General features: G+C 45.8%; 1 protein-coding gene across 3 annotated transcripts; it reads left to right on the top strand.

Annotated features, from left to right (window-relative positions):
* Positions 1 to 550: 550 nt before the first annotated feature.
* On the top strand, positions 551 to 4,147 carry LOC100276365 (uncharacterized). 3 transcript variants are annotated; one of them, XR_555378.4, is made up of 3 exons: positions 551 to 1,759; positions 3,089 to 3,252; positions 3,790 to 4,147. XR_555378.4 is itself a non-coding variant. In NM_001371744.1 (2 exons), exons 1-2 carry the CDS (start codon positions 1,565 to 1,567, stop codon positions 3,197 to 3,199), a joined length of 306 nt encoding a protein of 101 aa, NP_001358673.1. In that variant the 5' UTR covers positions 1,212 to 1,564; the 3' UTR covers positions 3,200 to 3,719. The 3 variants fall into 3 exon arrangements, 1 of the variants encoding a protein (NP_001358673.1); XR_555377.4 differs by having other exon boundaries at positions 554 to 1,759; positions 3,398 to 4,147; NM_001371744.1 differs by lacking the exon at positions 3,790 to 4,147 and having other exon boundaries at positions 1,212 to 1,759; positions 3,089 to 3,719.
* Positions 4,148 to 22,353: the final 18,206 nt, after the last annotated feature.

Raw genomic sequence — 22,353 nt, 5'->3', positions numbered from 1 at the left:
GGCACTCGATGCCCGCTGTCACGTCGTCGTCTTCGTATGTGTCGACAAACACGCACTGCACGACCACCTTCGTGTTGGTGAAGGGCTCCTCCTCCATGGTCATGGTTGTGGGTAATGGGGGGAGACGTGTGCCTGCACGACATCGATGGCCAACTTTTTTGCATTTTAGCCTTTTTTGGGTTTTTTGCACAACTATGCCCTTTGCAGTTTCATTTCAAAAAATGGACCCTAACCTCGGCGCCATCATCATTGGCGCCGAGGTAACGCACAGCGACGCTAGTACCATTGGCGCCAACTTTTCCTACGTGGCAACCGATGTGGCAAGTTCCAGGGGGTCGGCGCCATAGATCTTGGCGCCAACCTCCCTAGACGGTGAGATCCGGGGGTCGGCGCCAAGATCTATGGCGCTGACCCCCTGGAACTTGCCACATCGCCTGCCACGTAGACATAGCTGGCGCCAATTATATCGGCGCCACTATACGTTACTTCGGCGCCAATTATGATGGCGCCGAGGTTGGGGTCAATTTTTTGAAATGAAACTGCAAATGCCATAATTGTGCAAAAAACCCAAAAAAGGCTAAAATGCAAAAAAGTTGGCATCGATGGCGCCCGTGGCGCAGACGCGAGACGCGAACGAGCGGTCACAAGAGTACAACCTCTAATTCTAGTGGACACATGACATCATCTAAATTTTAGAAGACCTTTTACAATCTTTTATTAGAGGGATATCGTAGATGACAAACCCCTACATTTACGGGGGCAAGAGCGTTTACGGGTTATTGCTGAAGAGAGTCTTAGGTTTAAATTCCTACCTATGTATAATTTTAATTTAATTTTACTATTTAAGCGGGGAGGGGGTGACATACGAACGCCAAAACTACCACTTTATATTGCTAGAGATAAATATTAATACTTCTATCTGTGTATGTGTGTATATATACATATATTTCATGAGGGTATATAGATTTATATGAACAATCGATGTGTTAATAAGTTTTAGAATTTTTAAATGACCAAAATATAGTTCCCACCGCATATTTTCCAATATTTGGCCTAACCTGAGGTAACCCTGGCTGTGGGCCAAATTCTTACTGACAACCTTGAGGAGGAAGACATCCGATGCCCGATGCCGAGCCCAAACCCGCGAGTCAGCGTGCGGCAGCGCTCCAATCCGACTTCATCCCTGCTCGGCTGGCCGCTACATTGCTGCTGAACCCTAGCCGCCGCGCCGCTACCTGCTACCATCGCTCCACCCGCCGTCCGCCGCGACGCCGCCCATCGCGTCACCATCGTCCGGAAACTGGGCAATAGGGGTTGCGGCCGCCCGTTGCCACCAGGTCCTCTGCGCCTGCTGCTACGGGCTGTCCGCGGCACCGCGCGTCACAGTCGTCGGAGGCGCGTTGGGCGGCCGCCTGGTTGGCCAGCCGGCGACTGCGTGTCTCTGTGCTCCGTGGTCCCTTTCCTTCTGCGAGAATTGCAGAGCAATTGGGGTACACAGCACAGGCACATGAATACAACACAACAGTTTGCTCTCTGATTCGATCGATCCAACTAGCCTCCAAGCATGGTGTTCGGCCGGAGCAAATCAACTTCGTCGACGACGCCATCCGCGCCCTCAAAGGCGGCGGCTGCGTGCTCCGAGCTGCGCACCGCGTACCACGACTGCTTCAACCGGTGGTACGCGGAGAAATTCGCTAAGGGGCAGTGGCAGAGGGACGACTGCGCCGACCACTGGCACAAGTACCGCGCCTGCCTCGAGGTAATCGCCACCCCCCTCGCCCGCGCTCCTGCCTCCGCCTTGCATCTCTTACTCCCTGGCCGCAGGAGCACGATTCATCTTCATCTTATGGTTGGGCTGTGCTCCGGGGGTGGCTGCACTTGTTTAAAGAGGGATTGCGTACTTGGCTCTGCTGTCGTAGCTTTGGCTGCAATTCTTCAGGGTGGTTGCGTTTAGATAGATGTCGTTGATCATGTAGTTACTTCAATTTGGGAGCACCATTATCACGATTCTAAGCAACCTTTTCGTGAATCAACAAAAACCTTTTTGTATGTGTTCCTAATTTGGTCCAGGGGCTTAAATTGACTATAGAAACTTGGGTTTAGTTGAATAATTCATTACTGAGCAAGAAAAATCTCTACAGAACCAAATAGATTAACCTGGCAACTCTATTATTGTCAGTGAACTCTACTCAGTAGTTTGCATACTATATATATTGAAAAGGTCACAGAGCCAACAATGTTCACTTCTGATAGCACTACCTTAGTAACCCGGAATAACCGGGAACTGGGAACTTGGCCACGTTCCTCGTTCCGGTAAACGTGGGAACAATCTAGTTCTCGTAGTGTTAAATCCTAGTTTTAGTAGCGTACCGCGTACCATGTTCTCGTTCCTCGATCCCATCGATCCGGAACCTGGTTACTAAGAACACTACTATACACTCTATGGTTATATCACAGTAAGTGACATTATCAATTTATATTACAATCCGACATAGAAATTAGAAATAGCCATCAACCAGTTATTAGAGTCGAATGTTCTTGGCAGTGAAATTGATGGACTGGTTAAATCTTTCAAAAAACAAATGGATTGATTACTTGCAGCATTGAAATCGATCTATATTCGTGATATTTGTCTACTTGCACTAACTTTGTTTTTCTTTCTATCATCTATTAGTCAATAATGTATACGTTTTGTGGTACAAAAGTAGTACCCTTATATTCTTGTTAGAAAGGACTTTCCTATGAGAACGCCTTTGTTTCTATAAATAATTTAGTTTACATAATGTAATTTTGAAGATCATGCCAACTACAATCATGGCTTATGGAGTATTTGACTGCCATACTGAATTAATGCTGTCCTGCATCTTTCGGAATTGTGATACAGAAGTAGTATGGTTATATGCATGTTCAGGGATTGAGTTTCAGATCTCTTTCACTCTGACATTAATAATTATTGTTGGTGGATGTTTGTATGAGTCTGTTAAACATGAGTCAAGCCTTCCTTAGATTTTACATGGACATTGCCTCTCATCACCCTCTTATTTATTTTTTCTCTCTATCTCTTTGTCACATAATGGCTTATTTACAGGAACATCTGGAAGACAAGCATCTGAGGCAAATCCTACTGGATGCAGAAACTTCTGCATTTTATGCCATGCCTGAGGCCAACCCTCCCACAGGACAAGGAACTACAAAATGACAATCCACCTGATTGGTTACCCGCACGGCCGCACCATCTCATCTTGGATCACCGTATGCGTCGACTTTATTTGAGATTATGTTTGGTTGCTTGTATGTGGGAGTCATAACCTGCATGAGTGAATGCAAAATAAGTCAATTTAATGTTATTAACCTGCATCCACCCATACGTTCAAAATTATCTTATCTGGCTGACCAGGACGGCGGCAGCCTGCGCATGGACGCGCAGCCATCCAATCAGGCTGATATCTCCTTCACCATATGCCATATCGGACTTCATTCAATCAGGATATATAGAACCTTGGTAGATGAATTAGAAACTCCTTGGATCTTGACAATTGTTAGGCCCCTGGATCATGTAACACTTAACAAGCAAAATTTGCGTGTGTCAGAATGGTGTGTGCCCTGCTATCTGGAAACCTTGCAACAGTTGAGAATAGAATCAGCTGTAGAGCTGTACATGTTGAAGAACGTTGTGTTTCAACTGTGGCTTAGCTTTTAGCAGAGTTTGTTGAGTAATATGTTTCGGACATGGTATTGGTTTCAATACATTAGTTTCTGATGTTGTTAAGGTTTCATGAATCCTGACAGTGACGTGGTCACTCACCCTGTGGCGGGTGCTCTGTGCTTGGAGGAGCAGCAGGCAGCAGCTAAGGCGAGTGCTCTGCTATCTGGACTTCTTGTCGATCCTTGTAATAACTCTTCTGAAGTTTGGTGAGTGTTCCAATTTTTTTTATTTGGGTCTTGTTTCATGTTTTTTTGCATATTTTAAGTGTGAAAAACTTTGCGCTGGGTAATCCAACTTCCAGACTACACGACATGTTCAGGTGCTATGATAACTGTTTTTGCTTGTCGGATTTCATGCCTAGCTTTGTCTTGTTTTGGAGCTCATGTACAGACTTGTGAAACACCAAATTCCGTAATGAATGTAATATATTGCTTTTTTTCAGACTCCGTATGTGATAGTATTGTCAATGACTTCTATCGGGTACCATAATTAGGGATATCTAGATTACATCTCTAAATGTACCAACACTCTCGAGTACCAGGGAAGCATAGAAACAACGCGCTCCCTGACCCAAGGTCACATAGGACCAAATCACGATTCGCCTGAGGCTCCACGTACCAAATGCACAAATACGCTTCGCCCAAGCCCAACCTTGAATGAACGCTATATCTGTGTGGATACACAACACCACCCCCCAGGGCACCCTTGGGTAGAAAAGGCGTGTTTGCCTCGCCCGAGGTCCCGGTATGATCCCAGCCTTGGTCGGCTCCTTAAAACCCTAGGGCGTGCACATTAAGGGCTTGTTTGGTTTGTGACTAACTGTGACATATTTTGCCTAAGGTTAGTCGTTCGAATTGAAGAACTAAGCTTAGACAGAAAAGTCAGGCAAAATGTGGTAAGTTAGGCAGTGAACCAAACATGCCTTAAATGCGACCTGTATGAACGCTTGTCCCGCTGAGGGCACTAAAGTCAACAAAGGATAACGCGACAACATTCTTATCTACCTTCAGGGCCTACAATGATGCATGGGCGCGAATACCGGGCACTATTCCCCGTTTCGGTCACTGTTTCAACAGCTCCGAGCAGGACACACGACGACTAGGCACGACCTCGGCCTCGGGAGAAAACTCCGCCTCGCCCGAGCTTGGCCTCAGCCAACTGCCTTGGTAGGAACGCATTAAATGGCACTAACTCTCCCGCGAATCCCGTAGGAGACCACTCCGACTACTCCAGGTACGGCTGCATATCCATGTGCCGACCCGGCCTCGACCTCGAAAGAATCTTTATCTCGCTCGAGCCCAGCCACGGTCCACAACACCAATAGGGAAAAGCGCGACACCGCTGACCCTCTCACCTATCGTGTTGAAGACAGGATGGCTATAGAAACCCAAAAGCCGGTGTCCAATCTGTTTTCTACCATCCCGATTGACGCACGAGCTGGATTACCATGCACTTTTTACCATGCCGAACGCTATTTCAACCACTACGACTTGACATACTTACAAACGTCTCATTCGTGCCCCTCACAAGACAGGCTCGGGTATGCGTCCGAGCCCTCGACCTTGGTCTTGGCTCTCTACCCGGTGAAAGCGCCGGTTACAAGGATCAAACGTTCTTCTCCTGATCAAAGACAACGACCAGGACAAGGGCCATCCCGTCGCCCATACTTCTACAGGGGCTCGAGTTCGTCTCCTCTAAACACAACAGCAATACGACAACCCTTATATTTATGGGCTTCCCCCTTGTGACTATAAAAGGAGGAGTCCAGGGTCCCCAAAGGGGGGAGGCAAGACTTCATCGTTTCCTTCTTCACCCTCGATATTGGCACTCGCCTCTATCACTTTCAGAGACTTGGGACTCACACCCTCTCTCGACCAGTACTATGAGCATCTAGGTGCAAGAAAATATAAGTCTCATCCCCACTCGTTGGAAGTAGGCCTTCTCTTACTCGAACCAGGATCAATCTTATGTCTTCTTGCATCACCCATCTGAACGGGGACACATAGCACAAATTCACTCGTTGGTTAGGACCCTCGGGTCAAAACACCGACAAGTACTATCTCTGACATTGAGTATACTGCCTTATAGATATCCGAGTCTTTAAGACTCGACATTCCATGGCCCTCACATAGACAAATGACCGAGTCCTAAGGATTCTGCGTCCAATGCCCTCGAGGGGCACTTTTGTATGCATGGATTCGGATCGAATACGCACGGATACGGATTTTAATGTCACTGTTTATTACATTTTAATTTAAATACGGATATAGATATAAATATTATCAGATAAAATACAAAACAAATATTTCAAGTTCAGATTTGGATATTCACATGACTTGGAACATAGCGTCATAATATTTACCAATTTGTTTTATCGATGGGTTTATAGTTGACAAAAAAAATCATGTTACAAGTTAAATATAAGCATATCACATAGATACCTTATGAGCATATTCATTATTAAAAATATATATGTTTAACAATAAAAATATATGTCACGCTTCTAAATATATGTCAAGCCTTGACCACATTTACATATTATTTTACAGTTTATATAAATAGGTATCTAATTTATTTAATTGGTATAAAATAGTAATATGCTAAGAAATACACAATTTTCATTTCAAAATGAATGAATACCCTACATTAATGTGTGCACCAAAATTTAAGTCAAAATATTGAAGAAATTAATCTATATATGTCGTTGAGAGTTATAGTTGAATGTTGATAAAAACTTAGTTGAATATTATATATATATATATATATATATTTAAAAATATGTATATCAAGTATATTTGTATTTTGGACTCTAAATATTTTTTACATTAGTCATATCTTGGACTCTAAAAATCCCAATAATGTAATGTATTTATAATTAGTATTTTTAATATTAATTAATTTTATTATTGTATATCACTAGTAATGTAAGATTACCATTGTTAGTCACTTGTTCTCAAATGCTATGAGTTAAGAACAAGGCAACACAAATGTTAATGGTTAAAGATCTTCGTCCTTCGAAGCATTATTTCCCTTAGGGTATAATAATCTTCAGACGAAGGTCATGAAGGATATATCTTCATCATCTCAATATGTAAGAATATGAACAGAGACATAGAAGAAGACATGAATGATTATATCAAGCCATCATATTATTCATATTATCATTATTTGATCATGGACAGACATTAATAATATCAAATTACATTTGTACCTTCGGCTCGACAGAAGATAAAAGTCTTAGAGTGACGTGCGAGCGATTACAAGCTAGCATGAACAGTGCGGTGTTACTGTTCATCTATTTATAGGCACATGACGCAACCTGGGTAAAATTACATTCATGTCCCTGACATCTACTATTAGCTAAAAGGTAAGCTGTCGAGGACTAAACAGTCTTTTCCCTTTTAAGTCGGTTTCATTCTCCATTATCGTCTTTGTGCTAAGCCGAAGCTTCTCCATCCATAGCTTCGGAATTGGTCCATCCTTCTTCCAGGTCACGCCTTTCATACTATGTACACCTTCATCTCAGAGCCGAAGCTTCCTGTGACAGTATATTACACTGGAAAGCATGTTAGTCGTGTTTTTGAGGACCTTCGGAAGACAAAGGCCCCCAAAAGTAACCCCTCGCAGTATTAATTTGTTCTTGTATCTAATAAATTCAGACTGCGACGTGAACGAAGGCCTTTAGCCAAAGGTTCGAAAAAACATCTTCCCTTCGCTAGAATAGCGAAAGTCAATGACAAATGGGGCCCGCCAAGTTGCAATGCACTAGGCATATAATGATATAAATAGAAACCCATAGCGGCAGCATTTGTTGCGCCATTTCAGTTGCTTGTGCTGTTTGCTCAAATTTTAATTCTCTTGCTATCAGCTCTCGCTTGATTTGCGAGCTTCGTGAAATACACAAGTGTTTGTTGAATGTCTGAAGAGAAGAAGATGTCTGAGGAGAAGGAGGTTGTGGACCCTGCTCTTGCTGGGTTTTGCGAAGCTATGGAAAAAAACAAACACAGAGAAGATCACAAACCAAATAATGGCAGATTTGTTTGAAGATTCTGACGATAGTGATGACTATGATGTGGAAAGTGGGGATGAAGATTCCGAAGATCGGCCATGACGGCCAAGCCATACCATCTTCGGAAAGTCATCCATTAAACAGAGTCAGATTGATGCCATGAAGGGAAGATACTTTCTTGATATGTCTATTGTGAGGGCTAGAGGGGACAGCACCGCCCCTGCACCTGAAGAAAATGAGGTTGTTGTTTACAAAAGCTTTATGAAGGCGGGTCTTTGGTTCCCATTGAGCAAATTTTTGGTTGAAGTGTTGAAGATATTTGAGATCTTTCTTCATCAAATTACTCCCGAAGCTATAATCAGAATGGATATGTTTGTTTGGGCTATGAGAAGCCAAGGGCTAGAACCGAGCGCGAAGTGTTTTTACAATATGCACGAACTATTGTACGAGACGAAGGCCACTAGCAAAGAGCAGTATCACAACAACTTCGATTGTTATGGATTCATTCCTCGTTCTGATGCGAGCTACCCGGTTCCAACATTTCGGAAAAGGTGGCCCGGGGCCTAGATGGAGGAATGATTTTATGTTAAGAATAATCTAATTGAAAGGGATGACATAAAGGGGATTATCCAACGCCCCATCTGGTCTCGCTTCGGCCTTCGAAGGCCGACTACTGCGATTGAAAATGATACCAAAGCATGTCAAAAGGCTTTCAACAATGTATGTGCTTTCATTGGCATGAGAGACCTGGTTCAAGAGCACATAGCGTACAGGGTATGGCCACTTGTGGAGAATTGGGAGATGCCGAAGGAGACTGCCGCCGGGTCCAGTCAAGGTGGATTGGTTTACTTGAAATACACCTTCAGATTTAGAGACCGATTTGACGAACCAAATGACGACTGGCTGAAGTGTATTGAGGCAACTAGCGATGAGTTACTTGGAGCATACACAAGAGCCAAAGATGATGCCTTGACCCTAGCCTTCGGAGGGCGAGGCAAGAAAAGATTGAACATAGTTTTTGACGTTATCGGCTTCGTATACCCTGATTATTGCTATCCCTCGCGAAAGCAGGGAAAGAAAAGGAAAACTGCTACTTCGGCCATCTCTGCTATGCTGAAGGGCAAGAAAATCAAGGTTTTGACCCACCGGCCAAGATATATTGAAATAGCTATAGTGCTGAAATTTGGCGAAGGAACATCCTCCATTGCCGGGACAGAACAAGCTGCTCCTGCCGGCCTGAGTGCCGAAGAATCGACTGAAGTGCCGAAGGTGCCTATAGCTGAGCCAGCTGAAGCCAAAGAAGAGGCGGCAAAAAAGCCAGAGGTAGAAAAAGTAATAGTGTTGCCAGAAATCTTGTGCCCACCGGCAGAAACAGAATTGCTAAAGGTTACAAAGGCTTCCGCCACAACTCCCAAGAGGAGGAGAATGGCTAGCGTTTTAGACGCTGTCATGGAAACAACACGGGCATTGACTCCTGCTTCTGCAAAAAAGGTTGCCGAAGCTGTAACAGCTCGTGCTGAAATCGAAGCTGAGCCCTCAGTGCCCGCGAAAGCAGAGCCTACCACGACTAAGTAGAGAACTGAACAAGAATTTCCAGATACTAGTGTGGCTGTGGAGAAGGATGTGGCCGAAAAAGCTAAATCTCCTGCTCCCGAAGCACCGTCCGAGAAACTCAACTTTATTGTTCGACATGCTTCGGGAAAAAGACTATCCGAAGAAGAAATTGCAGAAGCCAAACACTATGCCCGGGAACTAAAATACCCGAAGGGGGCCTTAGTGTTCAACGGAACAGACGAAGATGATTTCCTATACTGTCTCCCGGACAACAAAGAAATATCCGTCTGCGGGAGATGGCTAAAAATATGGGATTTCCGAAGCTTGAAGCTGGCCTCTCCGCTATGTCAAAAGATGACCTTGCGGATAGCCTTGCATACAACAGTCTGAAGGTATGAAAGTGATGAACTTAAAGATAAATTATCTTGTCTTATATTCTCGTGCTGATTCTATCTTCTTGCAGGGCTTAATTCTTAGCAATGCTTTGAGGGCGCAAAAGAATGCTGAAGATGAAAGCTGCGTGATAGCCCTCAACAACCTTCGATCAGAAGTTATCAAGCTAAGGAATGAAGCCTTGGAGAAGGATAAAATTCTACTTTCGTTGGTGGATAGAGTGAAAGAATATGAAGCAAAATTTAACAGTCAATCCGAAGGTTATAAAGCCGAAATTGAAGACCTTCGGAAAAAACTTGTCGAAGCTAATGAAAATTTTGCACTTGCAAAAGCTAGTCAAGAAATTAGTGAATGGTCGAAAGCTAGGCTAGAGAAAAATGTTGAGGAGCTTCGCGAATCCAAGGAAAGGTGCTTCGAGAAGTCCTTGGATTGCGTAAGAAAATTGAAAAACAATTTTGCCAATGTAGGTGCTTATTCTTCCAAAGAGAATTTTATTCGAGGCGACCCCGAGGGTGTTATTGATTGGATAAGCGGGGAAGCCAAAGATTTCGAAGAGATCCTGATCGATCGTGGGGATATCTATGTTTTACTGGCGCTCGAGGTATTGCGGCAATTCTGGAGAAGGCTGGTTGTGACCACGTTAAGGCTGCGGCCTAGACTGAAGCCGCCTTCTCCACAGACGACACGAAAGATCCTTCAGCCGAAGCTACTTTGGTGGGCAGAAAATTTTATTCTGATGTCTGGGTTAACGGTGGCCGAGAATTGGCCAACGAAATCATAAAGAAGAACGAAAAAGAAACCCATGAAGCCCGAGAAGAAGCTAGGCGACCCGAAGAAGCTGCTGATCGCGAAAGGCGTATAGGTATTGTTTTTGAATTTTAGCTTCTGTGTTTATTTTCTGGCTTCGAACTAACAGTTTGCCTATTACAGCTGAACTGTCACCGCTGCCCGAGCCATACAACCCCCTAGCCGATCCGGTCATGAAAGAAGCACTGCTTAGGCTGATTCTGCCGCGCCTCAGCTTCGTCAATCTCCTTTTGCTTCTGAATTGTGACTTGGCATGTTCTTGTGGTGTGGCCCTTGTCTTCACCACAAAATAAGCAATATTACCTTCTGGGCTGATCCCCGTATCTTCCTCCGAAGCCCCTACTGCCTCTGCCCCTTGGGGCTGGTGGCCTGAAAGATCTTTGTTGTTGCCCTAAAGATTGGGAGCTGTGTTGTGGCCATGGAGGCTGGCTTCCTCTGTCATCACTTAGGTTATAATTATGAATCGATCTGACGTGCCTGAGGTGGATTCTTCCCCCGAAGCCCCTAGTCATCTCAGAAAACCTGTATGCTTCTTCCCTTCTCTGGCGGAAATCATTATCAGCCCGGATGTATTCATCCATCTTCTGAAGAAGCTTCTCCAGGGTTTGTGGGGGTTCCTGGCAAAATACTGAGCCGTAGGTCCTGGTCGAAGCCCTTTGATCATGGCCTCAATGACAATTTCATTGGGCACTATAGGCGCTTGTGCCCTCAGACGCAAGAACCTTCGGACATACGCCTGAAGGTACTCCTCATGGTCTTGCGTGCACTGGAACAAAGCCTGAGCAGTGACTGGCTTCGTCTGAAAGCCTTGGAAGCTGGTGATTAGCATATCTTTAAGCTTCTGCCATGATGTGATTGTCCCTAGCTGGAGAGAAGAGTACCAAGTTTGTGCGACACTTTTGACTGCCATGACGAAGGATTTCGCCATGACTGCAGTGTTGCCCCCATATGAAGATATTGTTGCCTCGTAGCTCATTAGAAACTGCTTTGGGTCTGAGTGCCCATCATACATAGGAAGCTGAGGTGGCTTGTATGATGGGGGCCATGGGGTAGCCTGCAACTCTACTGCTAGAGGAGAAGCATCATCAAAAGCAAAATTACCATGATGGAAATCATCGTACCATTCATCATCGTTGTGCGAATTGTCTTGACGAAGCTCTCTGTATTGAGGCCTTCGGTCTTGGTCATCTTAGATGAGATGACACATTTCCTTAGCGGCCTCATCAATCTTCCTCTGAAGATCAGTGAGACGGAGCATCTTTTCTTTCTTCTTTTGGACCTATTGATGAATGGCTTCAAGGTCCCTGATTTCTTTGTCCAACTCCTCCTCCTGGGGTGTTGGACTGGTAGCCTTCCTTTTCTGGCTTCTAGCTTCGCATAACGTTTCTTGATTAACATCCAGCGGTTGCAGTGCAGCCCCTGGCCCTGATGACTTCTTTGGTGGCATGACGAAGGTCAGAGCTTGCCGAAGGTGGTCAAGTGAGTTCACCCACGGTGGGCGCCAATGTTGGTCACTTGTTCTCAAATGCTATGAGTTAAGAACAAGGCAACACAAATGTTAATGGTTAAAGACCTTCGTCTTTCGAAGCATTATTTCCCTTAGGGTATAATGATCTTCAGACGAAGGTCATGAAGGACATATCTTCATCATCTCAATATGTAAGAATATGAACACAGACATAGAAGAAGACATGAATGATTATATCAAGCCATCATATTATTCATATTATCATTATTTGATCATGAACAAACATTAATAATATCAAATTACATTTGTACCTTCGGCTCGACAGAAGGTAAAAGTCCAAGAGTGACGTACGAGCGATTACAAGTCAGCGTGAACAGTACGGTGTTACTGTGCATCTATATAGGCACATGATGCAGCCTAGGTAAAATTACATTCATGTCCCTGACATCTACTATTAGCTAAAATTAAGGTAAGCTGTCGAGGACTAAGCAGTCTTTTCCCTTTTATGTCAGTTTCATTCTCCATTATCATCTTTGTGCTAAGCCAAAGCTTCTCCATCCATAGCTTCAGAATTGGTCCATCCTTCTTCCAGGTCGCGCCTTTCATACTATGTACACCTTCATCTCAGAGTCGAAGCTTCCTGTGACAGTATATTACACTGGAAATCATGTTAGTCGTGTTTTTGAGGACCTTCGGAAGACGAATGCCCCCAACAACCATAATTATTTACTAGGTATGTGCCCGTGCGTTGCCACAGGAGTTAAAACAATGAACATACACTTTATAAAGACAACATCAATGACCACACAAAGTAAACTTAAAAGAATATGTTATGTAGCCAACAAACATCCAATTGATAGGTCCAACCAATCACAACTGTAGAGCTAGTTACTATTAAATTCACGATGACTACACACTACATGTGCTGCCACCATAGCCGCAATGGACTGTAATGCAAAAACACACTACATCAGTTAAAAAACAAAAAATCGTTCTACATCCAATTGTTACAAGCCATTGGTGAAACCCTTGACGGAAGAAAAGAGCTATTCTCGATGACAAACCAGAGGACACCATAACATCCCCTGAAAATCAAACGAGCCAATTTAGTATAAGATTAAATACCAGAGATAAACAAAAGACACCAAAGAGAGCATACTAACAAGAATATTTTAGCAATCGAAGCTTCACCTATTAATAATAAAGCAAACTCAAAACATACAAAAAAACAAACAAACAAACAAGTAATGTGGCCAACCATAAATATCTCATAAGCCTATCGCCAAAGCTTCTTAGAGGTACAATACTAGTTGGCACATGTGATATGGTCATCTTCTGACACACAGTTGGTACATGGTAACCTATTTGTTGTATAGATGACAGGACACAACACAACTAAAACAACAAATCACCAAAATTGACGTAGTTCATAAGTGCATATTCCTCCAACACTTCGAACAATGGAAGAGTAATAAGTCCCTCCCACTAATTATAAAATGCAATGAAGGGGTTGAATAATTTTTTCACTTTTGAACATAGGCCTGGCACATCAAAAAGTCGAGCCTGATGTGAGAGTGACTACAACAGTAAGATGCAGGGTAGCTACGCAAGAGCGTAACCTTGTCATGGCGAGTCCACCGAGAACCTTATAGCAGACGACTCAGCCTAGGCAATAGCGCAGAGCCCACGGTTGTTCACCTCTGCATACAGCTCAATGCCACCCCGTTCAGCGGATTCTTGTGCACTGGAGTTATCACCTTGAGCAATGAGTGGAGTTAACAAACGAGATTTTTATTTCAGACTGCAATGACTGTTTTACACCAAAAGTTGAGGACCCCAATAAAACAACTAGTAATCTTGAGAACCTTACCACTCCTATGCACCGGTCGACCCATGGACAGTGATGATCAAACCACTCCACATAGTTATTGCAAAACAGACAACTTCATTAATGCTCAATTTCATCAATTTTGTAGAGTTTTTATCACACCAACAAACACTATAACACTCGTCACTTGTAATTCTGATAATAAAACTTCTCCCCATACAACATGCAAACTATATGGTAGTCTTAGAAAACCTTTTCCAAACGTGCATAATCATCCAAAACCTTACACATGCACAAGACAAGTCTGTCATGAAATTTTATTGTACTGGGATCCACGGTGTGCCTAAAGCTCCTAATTTTAAAAATAACAGACTTGACCTAAACCACATACAAATGATCTCATGGTTATTTGCTATGAATATAGAAACTACAATAAATTTTGGATCATTTGAATGAGTCCCCTCCAGCTTCCATGAGCTATAGTTAATCAAACTATACCCTTTTGACACTATAAACACGTCAGTTACAACAAACTGATTGGCTGCGATTGGAACAGTGAACTGTGAAAAGAAGAGCAAATGTAAGCTAAATGGCAAGCATCAACAAAGAAGCCACAAATCTACATGATAGGAGGGTTCATCACATCTGGCAAAGATTATCGCTCCAAAAGATGCATATCATTTTCATGCAAAAGTAACGCCCTGCAGAAATTACCTGAGTCAAACAAAAAATGTTGTCAATAAACAGAAGCACATCTTGTCCTTTAGCATCACGAAAATGTTTAGCAACAGTCAAAACAATCAATCCAACATGAGCACCCGGGGGCACATTCATCTGCCCATAAACAAGAGCACACTTTCTTTCACTCTGCCACAAAAGCCAAAATATGAGAAAGGGGTCAACTCTGATATGCTGAGTTCACAATGAAATTACAACATCACAAGAATTACCTGCTTGTCACCTAGCTTAATGACAACACTTTCAATAATTTCCCTTTACAGATCATTACCTTCATGGGTACGTTCTCCAACATCAGCAAATACAGAGAAAGCCACCTACATAGAAACAAAGAAGCTTTCACAATTAGCATATCCAACAAGAAACTGAGCCAAATTGACTATCCTATGATTAGATTCATAAAAGGTCATGACATTCTTTCTGGCTTCTTCTGCCCTGAGGCACAGGGCTAATTTCTTCTTCCTTCCTCTGCATGTTTCAGTATTTGGCTTTGGTGGCAGAACAATAATTATTAACTATTACCCTTATCTTTAGTCATCCACCTCTTCCTGTAGAAGAGTTCATCATGTGAAGAAAAGCCTGCATTTTGGATAAAAGAATAATTTAAATAAACACCCATAAGGAATTAAATCTGATGTGTCAAACACAAAAAAATCGACATGTATCATCATATGCCTGAGTATCATGCTGCATTGATTAGGGCAAAGAAATATTGTAGACCTCACTTTGAATATACGTAGTTGGAGGATCTAAAAAAGTCACCGACCTAAATACCTACAAAAGAAACCTCATGTAACTATAGATCTCAGCTTTACTTACTGATATGATAACCAACAGTAATATAGGTTGTTGTAAAAAAGGAGAGCAGTCGAGTCTTACTAAATTCTCCACAAAAAGTAGAACACAAAATTTTATTAGGCTACCAAAGAGAAGGCTCGTACAGAAAAGACCACAGTTGGCACAAAGAACAACTAAAGAAGAGTATAAACACCAAGACAATCAACATAATGAAGTAATAGAAATAATAGAAAAGGACACATTTCTAAAATATTACTAAAGAAGGGTAGAGAAGTTAAAAAACATTCATTATAGTAACTACAATATTCAAATTCATTACCACGGCTGCTGAAGAAAAGATGTATATTAGACGACCGTATGCACAATATCCACTGTAGGGCAAAATAGACAAGCCCGTCATGTGCTCAGTATCCACTGCATGCACAATATTCAAATTCATTAGCACTAAACAACAATACTGTTGGGGGCCTTCGAAGGTCCTCAAAAACATGATTTAACAATGTTTCTGGAGTATAATACATGAACAGGTACCTACGGACTCGGATCAGAACCATAATATGAAGAAGTACAAAGAATGCGAAGGTTGGCGCAGAGCCGAAGCTATGCGCAGGGGACCTTCGGCATGATAGCAGAAAGGGGAACCGACTTAAAAGAGAAAAAGCTATTTAGACCTCGATGGATTACTATAGAATCATTAGCAAATGTAAAGGGCATTAATGTAATTTTACATGGGTTGCGTCCCGTGCCTATAAATAGATGAACAGTGCTCCCGTACTGTTCACGCTGACTTGGCATTTGCTTTTGCGTCACGCTTGTACTTTTGCCTTCTTTCAAGCCGAAGGTACATTTGTAACTTGATATCATTTCTATTTTTCCATGATAATAAAATAGAAATGAGCTGATAATGATACATAAATGTTCATGTTATCTTTCATATTTCATGTGATTCTCTTTTTCACTATCATGTGCCGTAATGATGAAGGTATGTCCTTCATGACCATCGTCCGAAGATCGTTATATCCTAAGGGAAATAATGCTTCGAAGGACGAAGGACATTAACCATTTAACCTCTTTTTGTGTTGCCTTGTTCTTAATTCATAGCATTTGAGAACAAGTCCCCAACAAATACTAATTATAATATACACTAAATAATATAGGCAAACAACAATATGCTATCTGGAGACTAAGACTTCACCCCTAACAACCCTAAAAATTGAATAAAGCACACATTATAATAGTAGACAAATGTTTGGGAAGAATGGTGCCAAACATCTTTATGGTGCCCAACATAAAAATTGAATCTTTATGGCTGCGTTATAATAGTAGAGAAATGTGGTCAAAACTTAGAACGTCATGTGCTCTAATACATAGTTTATAATAGGCTACTCTTTTTTGTGGGAAGCACACAGAATAAAGCACGACTCATACTCTAATGATGGATTATATAAGCACCCTATATTTGCACACAACGATTTATCAAGAGAGATGCTTTCTATAGTACTCGATTAGAAGCACCAGGAGCTGAAGCAGTAAAACAATGCAGAGGAGGTGGCAAGAAAATAATTTTAGCTTTCCGATAGCAACACTGAACTAAGCAAAAAGCTTCAACCTAAAAGGACTCTAGCAACATTTGCATAATTCATTTATGTCAAGATATACAAAACTCGAGTGGGCAAACTATATAAGACTGCTTACTTATCTTGTCCCATCTGGATGGCATCATGCTTTGTCACTAATTAGCGCTGCTCTTGCCTGTTCTAGTCTTCCTCCTTGGCAATCCTCACCAAGTAGTGCTGCCCTCTTGTTGTCTCCTGCTTGATCTGGCCTTCCCCCCTCGTTGTAGTCCTGTGTTGCGCCCTTCTGTCCTCCAATCTTCGTGTCTCCACTGGTAAAACAAAACTGGGAAGGAAGACAACCCAAAACCCGTGATAAATATGTCAGTCCAGGATCCATTAAGTCTGTGCATCCTAGGAGTAAGTGGGACGATCATCAATAGATCTTAATAACATGGGTTTCGGGTTGTAAGTTGGAACTGGAACTGGACCTAAGCTGGTGTCCAAAATTACCTCTAGACTTCATCCCAATCAGGACGTCTCTCAGGCCTCAGATCATCTAAACACAAACAAATTCACAGAGCTAGAAACAACTGCACCTAGATGTCCTGTGTGCCCGTCTCTGTCTACTCGTTAGCATGGTTAGATGCCTTGCGATCTAGCTGAGAAACACCCATCTCGCAACCCTCATGCTGCAGCTAGCTACCTTCACTGGTATTTCCAAACTCAACATATGACTTTGTTTTAATAAAAAACACAAAATTATTTTAGACATGCCATGACCAAAATGATTGTAGACTTCTCTCATCTGGGGTTATCAGTACAGACTTCTATCATTTTCTACACATGACGTACCATGACCAAAATGATTCAATGAAACCAGACAAGATGGATACATTGATTAAACCAAACTACCCAACTGGAGAAGATATGGTAAACAAGCTAGCAGATAATGTAACTGCTAATGGGTAGCAAATGGCAATAGAAAAGAAGTACCTCTCTTGCAACTGATCGAGCAATATTTTCTGAACCTGTCAAGTCTACAAGGTTTAACCTCCCATACTTCATGAGTTCCTCATTTCCTACTGTTGTCTCTTTGACTGGGATGTTTATAGAAAAACAGCATGTGATTGGCTGCATGAACAGAATGAAGAGTGCTTAGCCCCCGACAGATGATGACCTTTGTACCAAAATAATGTAGAAATAGAATGCTCAAGAACCTGCTTTGCTTATTTAGTGCAGTGTCAACAGTGCGTCTCCTAGCTGACCCATGTTCCAAAAGGTTGTATATGTCATTAGGACTATAGACAACAACTCTTGAAGTACTCTTATGATTGCACCACCTTTGCCATCTACCATAAGAGTAATAAGCCTCTTTTTTCTACCTTCACGGAATCTTCTTTGGTCCTCTAAAGACTTAGGTACCGCTATATCTTTATTATCATTATATAGCTCTAAGAAGGTTACCTTCAATGCTATAATCAGCCTTCCGTGCTGCAAGTATTTCAAAGATATGGTGCACTGCTCTAGGGATGACACCGACAGTATCCTGTAGTAGTTCACTAACCTGACACGTTAGGTAAGACAAATTATTCAGCAATTACAAAGAACTTCCTGTCTTCATCATAGATGATGGGCAGATATTATGGGTACCTTCTTGTTGGAGAGGAAATGCTCCGGCCGGGTGGCGGAATGCACCCGCCTTAAATCCTAAGATGAGGAGGGGCCTAAGCGTTTTGCCTGCTAGCTAGATGGATGATGAACACAAGAACACACAAGTGTTTAGAGTGGTTCGGGCCGCCGGAGCGTAATACCCTACTCCACTGTGTGCTGTATTGAGCTTGAGAGCTTGTATGAACTTGTGAGTTTGAGTGAGTGTGAGAGCGTAAGTTGGGTCTAAAAGAGCCTTGCAACATCGTGTGCCCTCCCTTTTATAGCTCAAGGGGGGCACATACAAGGATACTGAGCCCCAACATGTGGGCCCAGGGGCAAAATGGAAGGAAGTAACTACTACCTTTATCGCCAGGGTGATCTCCGAGCGCCATAATTTCCGTAGCGCATATATTATTGATATCCCGCGCTGCTTCCTCGGTAACGCGTGAGTGATGATGAGCATAGTGTATGCCGCAGCACGGGCGTACTGCCTACCAACGAAATGGATAGGCACGCCGCCTGTAGGATGGCCTGGTCGCCGCCCGTCAGTGGAGTGGACAGGGCATATTAAATGCTGAGGCGGCACATCGCCTGCCAGTGGAGTGGACAGGGCTCATTTAATGCTGAGGCGGCACATCGCCTGCCAGTGGAGTGGACAGGCGGTGCGGCTTATCCGCAATAAATGCAGAGGCCACGTGGCCCAGAGGCCTTACGTCAGGCTCCGCCCTCTGGCTTACGTCATGGGCAGTGGGCCACATGGCAACATCGGATCTCCGCCTGAGTGGGGAGCAGAAGTGTACACGACATGGTCTGGACACGTGTCGGCTCTGGACCCCCGCCTAGTCTTGATTAAGGTCCAGGTATTCTTTGTCCCAGAATCCCGAGACCCTGCCGTGAGTGGCCCGGACCCCACACAGAGGGGTCCGGGACCCACCCCAGGGGTTCGGTTTGTACCCGTGGAGGTCCTGGACCTTGCCCGGAGGTCTGGTCTGTATATGCAGGGGTCCGACACTTTCCCATGGGGGTCCGGACCCACTGTTTATACCTTGGAGGATTTCGTCTTCTCTAGCCACGTGGCGGCCCCGGAGCCGTCCACGTGGTGGGGTCGGGTGCTGTTCGCCTCGCGACTAGAGATAGCCGCGTGGGCACCACGTCTTCATACTGTAGTAAGGGGTACCCCTGTTTCAGGGTACCGACAGTGGCCCCCGTGCCCACCTCAGGGGAGGATACGAGCCTGCAGGTGGGGCCAAAGTTCTATTGGTGATTGGCGCGCCGCTTCCGTGCGTTTGCTCACGCAATCACTGCCAGTCCGTCTTCGGTCACGCCAACTGCCACGTCTGTCCCGGCGGATGACTGACCCGTGGCCCCCACACTTGATGGTTTCACCGGGCCACACGCGGGGTGCCTCGATACCGCTGCATTGGTTTTGAAAATTCACCTTCTCTGTCTTCTGCGGCAGCCTCGAGGAGACGCAGTACTGGCACGTGCGGCAGTTCGTCTTCTTCGCACTAGGAGACCGACGCCCAAGGAGTATGACTCATGGGCCCGGGCCCCCGTGTCAGAGACTAGGTCGTTTGTTTCTTGCGACGGAGATGAAGAGGCACACTACCGCGGGCGGCGGTTTGCTTTTCGGGCGCGCGCGGTGGTTCGCCTTCTTCGCACCCAGGAACTGACACCCAAGGAGCATGACTCGTGGGCCCGGGCGCCCGTGTCAGCGACTGGGCCATTGTTTTTGGCGGAGATGAAGGGGAACACTATCGCGGGCGGCGGTTCGCTCCTCGTGGCGGTTCGCCTTCTCAGCACTCAGAGGCCCGCATTCCATTTGTATGACTTGTGGGCCCGGGCCCCCGTGTCATAGGCTGGGCTGCTTTAGTGCGCGCTGGGCGAGATTTCCTGCGGCGTCTCGGGGCGCGAGCGTGAGTGTCTTCCTTGAAAAGGGATTCACCCCGCGTGCAGCAGTTACGCTTTCGCATTCTCTTCAACTGCTGCACCCTTTTGCCTTTGAGTTCTCCGCGCCCCATTGCATTTGCGCTCTCCTGCTCCACACCTGCGCCACCGCCGACGCCATGACTTCGCTTGGCCAACCCGACCGCTTCCAAACCAAGGCGACGCTCGATGTGGTGCGCCACCTACTTGGATGGAGTGCGCCGGCGCTTGCCGGGAGGATCCGCGCTAGCGCCGTCCCCCTTGGTGACCTCGCCGCCGGGGAGTTCGTTTTGTTCACCTCCTACATATCCTGCGGGTTGGCGCTGCCGATCTCGCCTTTCTTCCTGCTGTTGTTGGAGGAGTTTTGCCTCTAGCTTCAGCACCTCACCCCCACTCCATCCTTCAGGCGGCCATCTTCGCCCACCTGTGTGAGATGTTCGTGGGGGTGGCGCCCTGCACCTCCATCTTCCGCCATTTCTTTGTGCTGGTGAAGTCGGGGAAGGCGAAGGACCACCGCGGGGCCTACTACTTCCAGACAAGGTCGGATTCGGCCGGCGCCTACATCCCTCCCTTGGCGGCGCAAGTTGGGAGAACTGGCGCGGCGACTGGGTGATCGCTAGCGTGGAGGCCAACGACCGCCTCGCCCTGCCGAGCGACGGGCCAAGTCTCGACCGGAAGTAGTGGAGGACCAAGCCATCCCTAGCGCTGGAGCTCCAGCTCGTACTGGACAGGATCAAGAGCTTGGCGGCGGGCGGCCTGACGTCGATGCACGTGGTCGGAGACTTCCTGAAGCACCGGATCGCGCCGCTGCAGTAGAGGGCGCGTCTATGTTGCTGGTTCACCGGCTCAAACGACATCGACCGGATCCAGCGCGGGCCGGGGACCGACCTGTCCTGGGAGGAACTGGAGGTTCTGGTGAAGGGGATTACTGGTGAGTCCTATGTCCCTGAGTCTCTAATCCTCCCCGAGGGCATCTCTGCGCTCTGCGACGACGCAGGGTTGAGGACGGTGATTTTGGCCACGCTGCCGACCCTCGACGAGCGTGGCATCGGCGTTCGCCAGACCGGCGGCCGGGACCCCCATCGCGGGATCCGGATCTCCGATGCACCGGTTGGAGGCGCCCAGACTGCCGGCATGACCCCCAGTGCCCCCGCTGGAGCTTCTCGCGCCCCCGCCACGCCCCCTACCCCTTGGACAAAGGCAAAGGGGCTGCAAGTAGCTCCTCCGCCCCAGGCGGCGCCGGGATGTCAGAGGAGGAGAGCAGACGTCGGCTGCGCCACGCCGACGGATTATTTGTTTCGGACCCCCCGTTGGGGCCGAGGAGGCCGGCTCCCAAAAGCGTCAGAGAACTGCTGGCGGGCCTGAGGAGACCGGCTCCCAGGCCCAGGGTGCGTAGAGGCGCGCCAGTCCTCCGCCACCATAGCCATCGGGTTTGCCGCCACCACAACCACCACCACCGTCGGGCTCGCCACCGCCAACAGCACCTGGGGATGATCTCCCCCAGGGGCACCAACAGCAGCAGCAGCAGAAGCAGTGGTCGCCCCGCTTCCAGGGTCACTGGAAGGTCCAGGGCCCCAAGTGAGTGGAGCCCCTTTCTTTTTGATTAGTCTATTTAACATGCCGAGAGGTCTGAACCCATCCTTTGCTTGTCAGGGCTTCCTCCCCCTCTGCTCCCGAGGTGGTGCCTCCACCGCCCCCGACTGCTACCGTCGAGACAGTGCCACCGGGCCCCTAGGCTCCAGCTGGGGGTCCGGCGGTAGCGGCGCCAACACCAAGCGATGCCGCAGCATCAGAGGGGGTCCCCACTGCCCCGACGGCTGCCACAACCTCAATGACGGTGATGCCATCGAGTACACCATCGGCAGCGGCAGAGGAGACCCCAGCTGTGTCCGCCGCTGCCATCGAGGTCGACACAGGGGG

The sequence above is a fragment of the Zea mays genome, chromosome 7, assembly GCF_902167145.1.
Source record: "Zea mays cultivar B73 chromosome 7, Zm-B73-REFERENCE-NAM-5.0, whole genome shotgun sequence".
In the NCBI taxonomy this organism is placed as follows: Eukaryota; Viridiplantae; Streptophyta; class Magnoliopsida; order Poales; family Poaceae; genus Zea; species Zea mays.
Note: the sequence above shows the minus strand (reverse complement) of the source record. Positions and strands in the feature narration are given on the sequence as shown.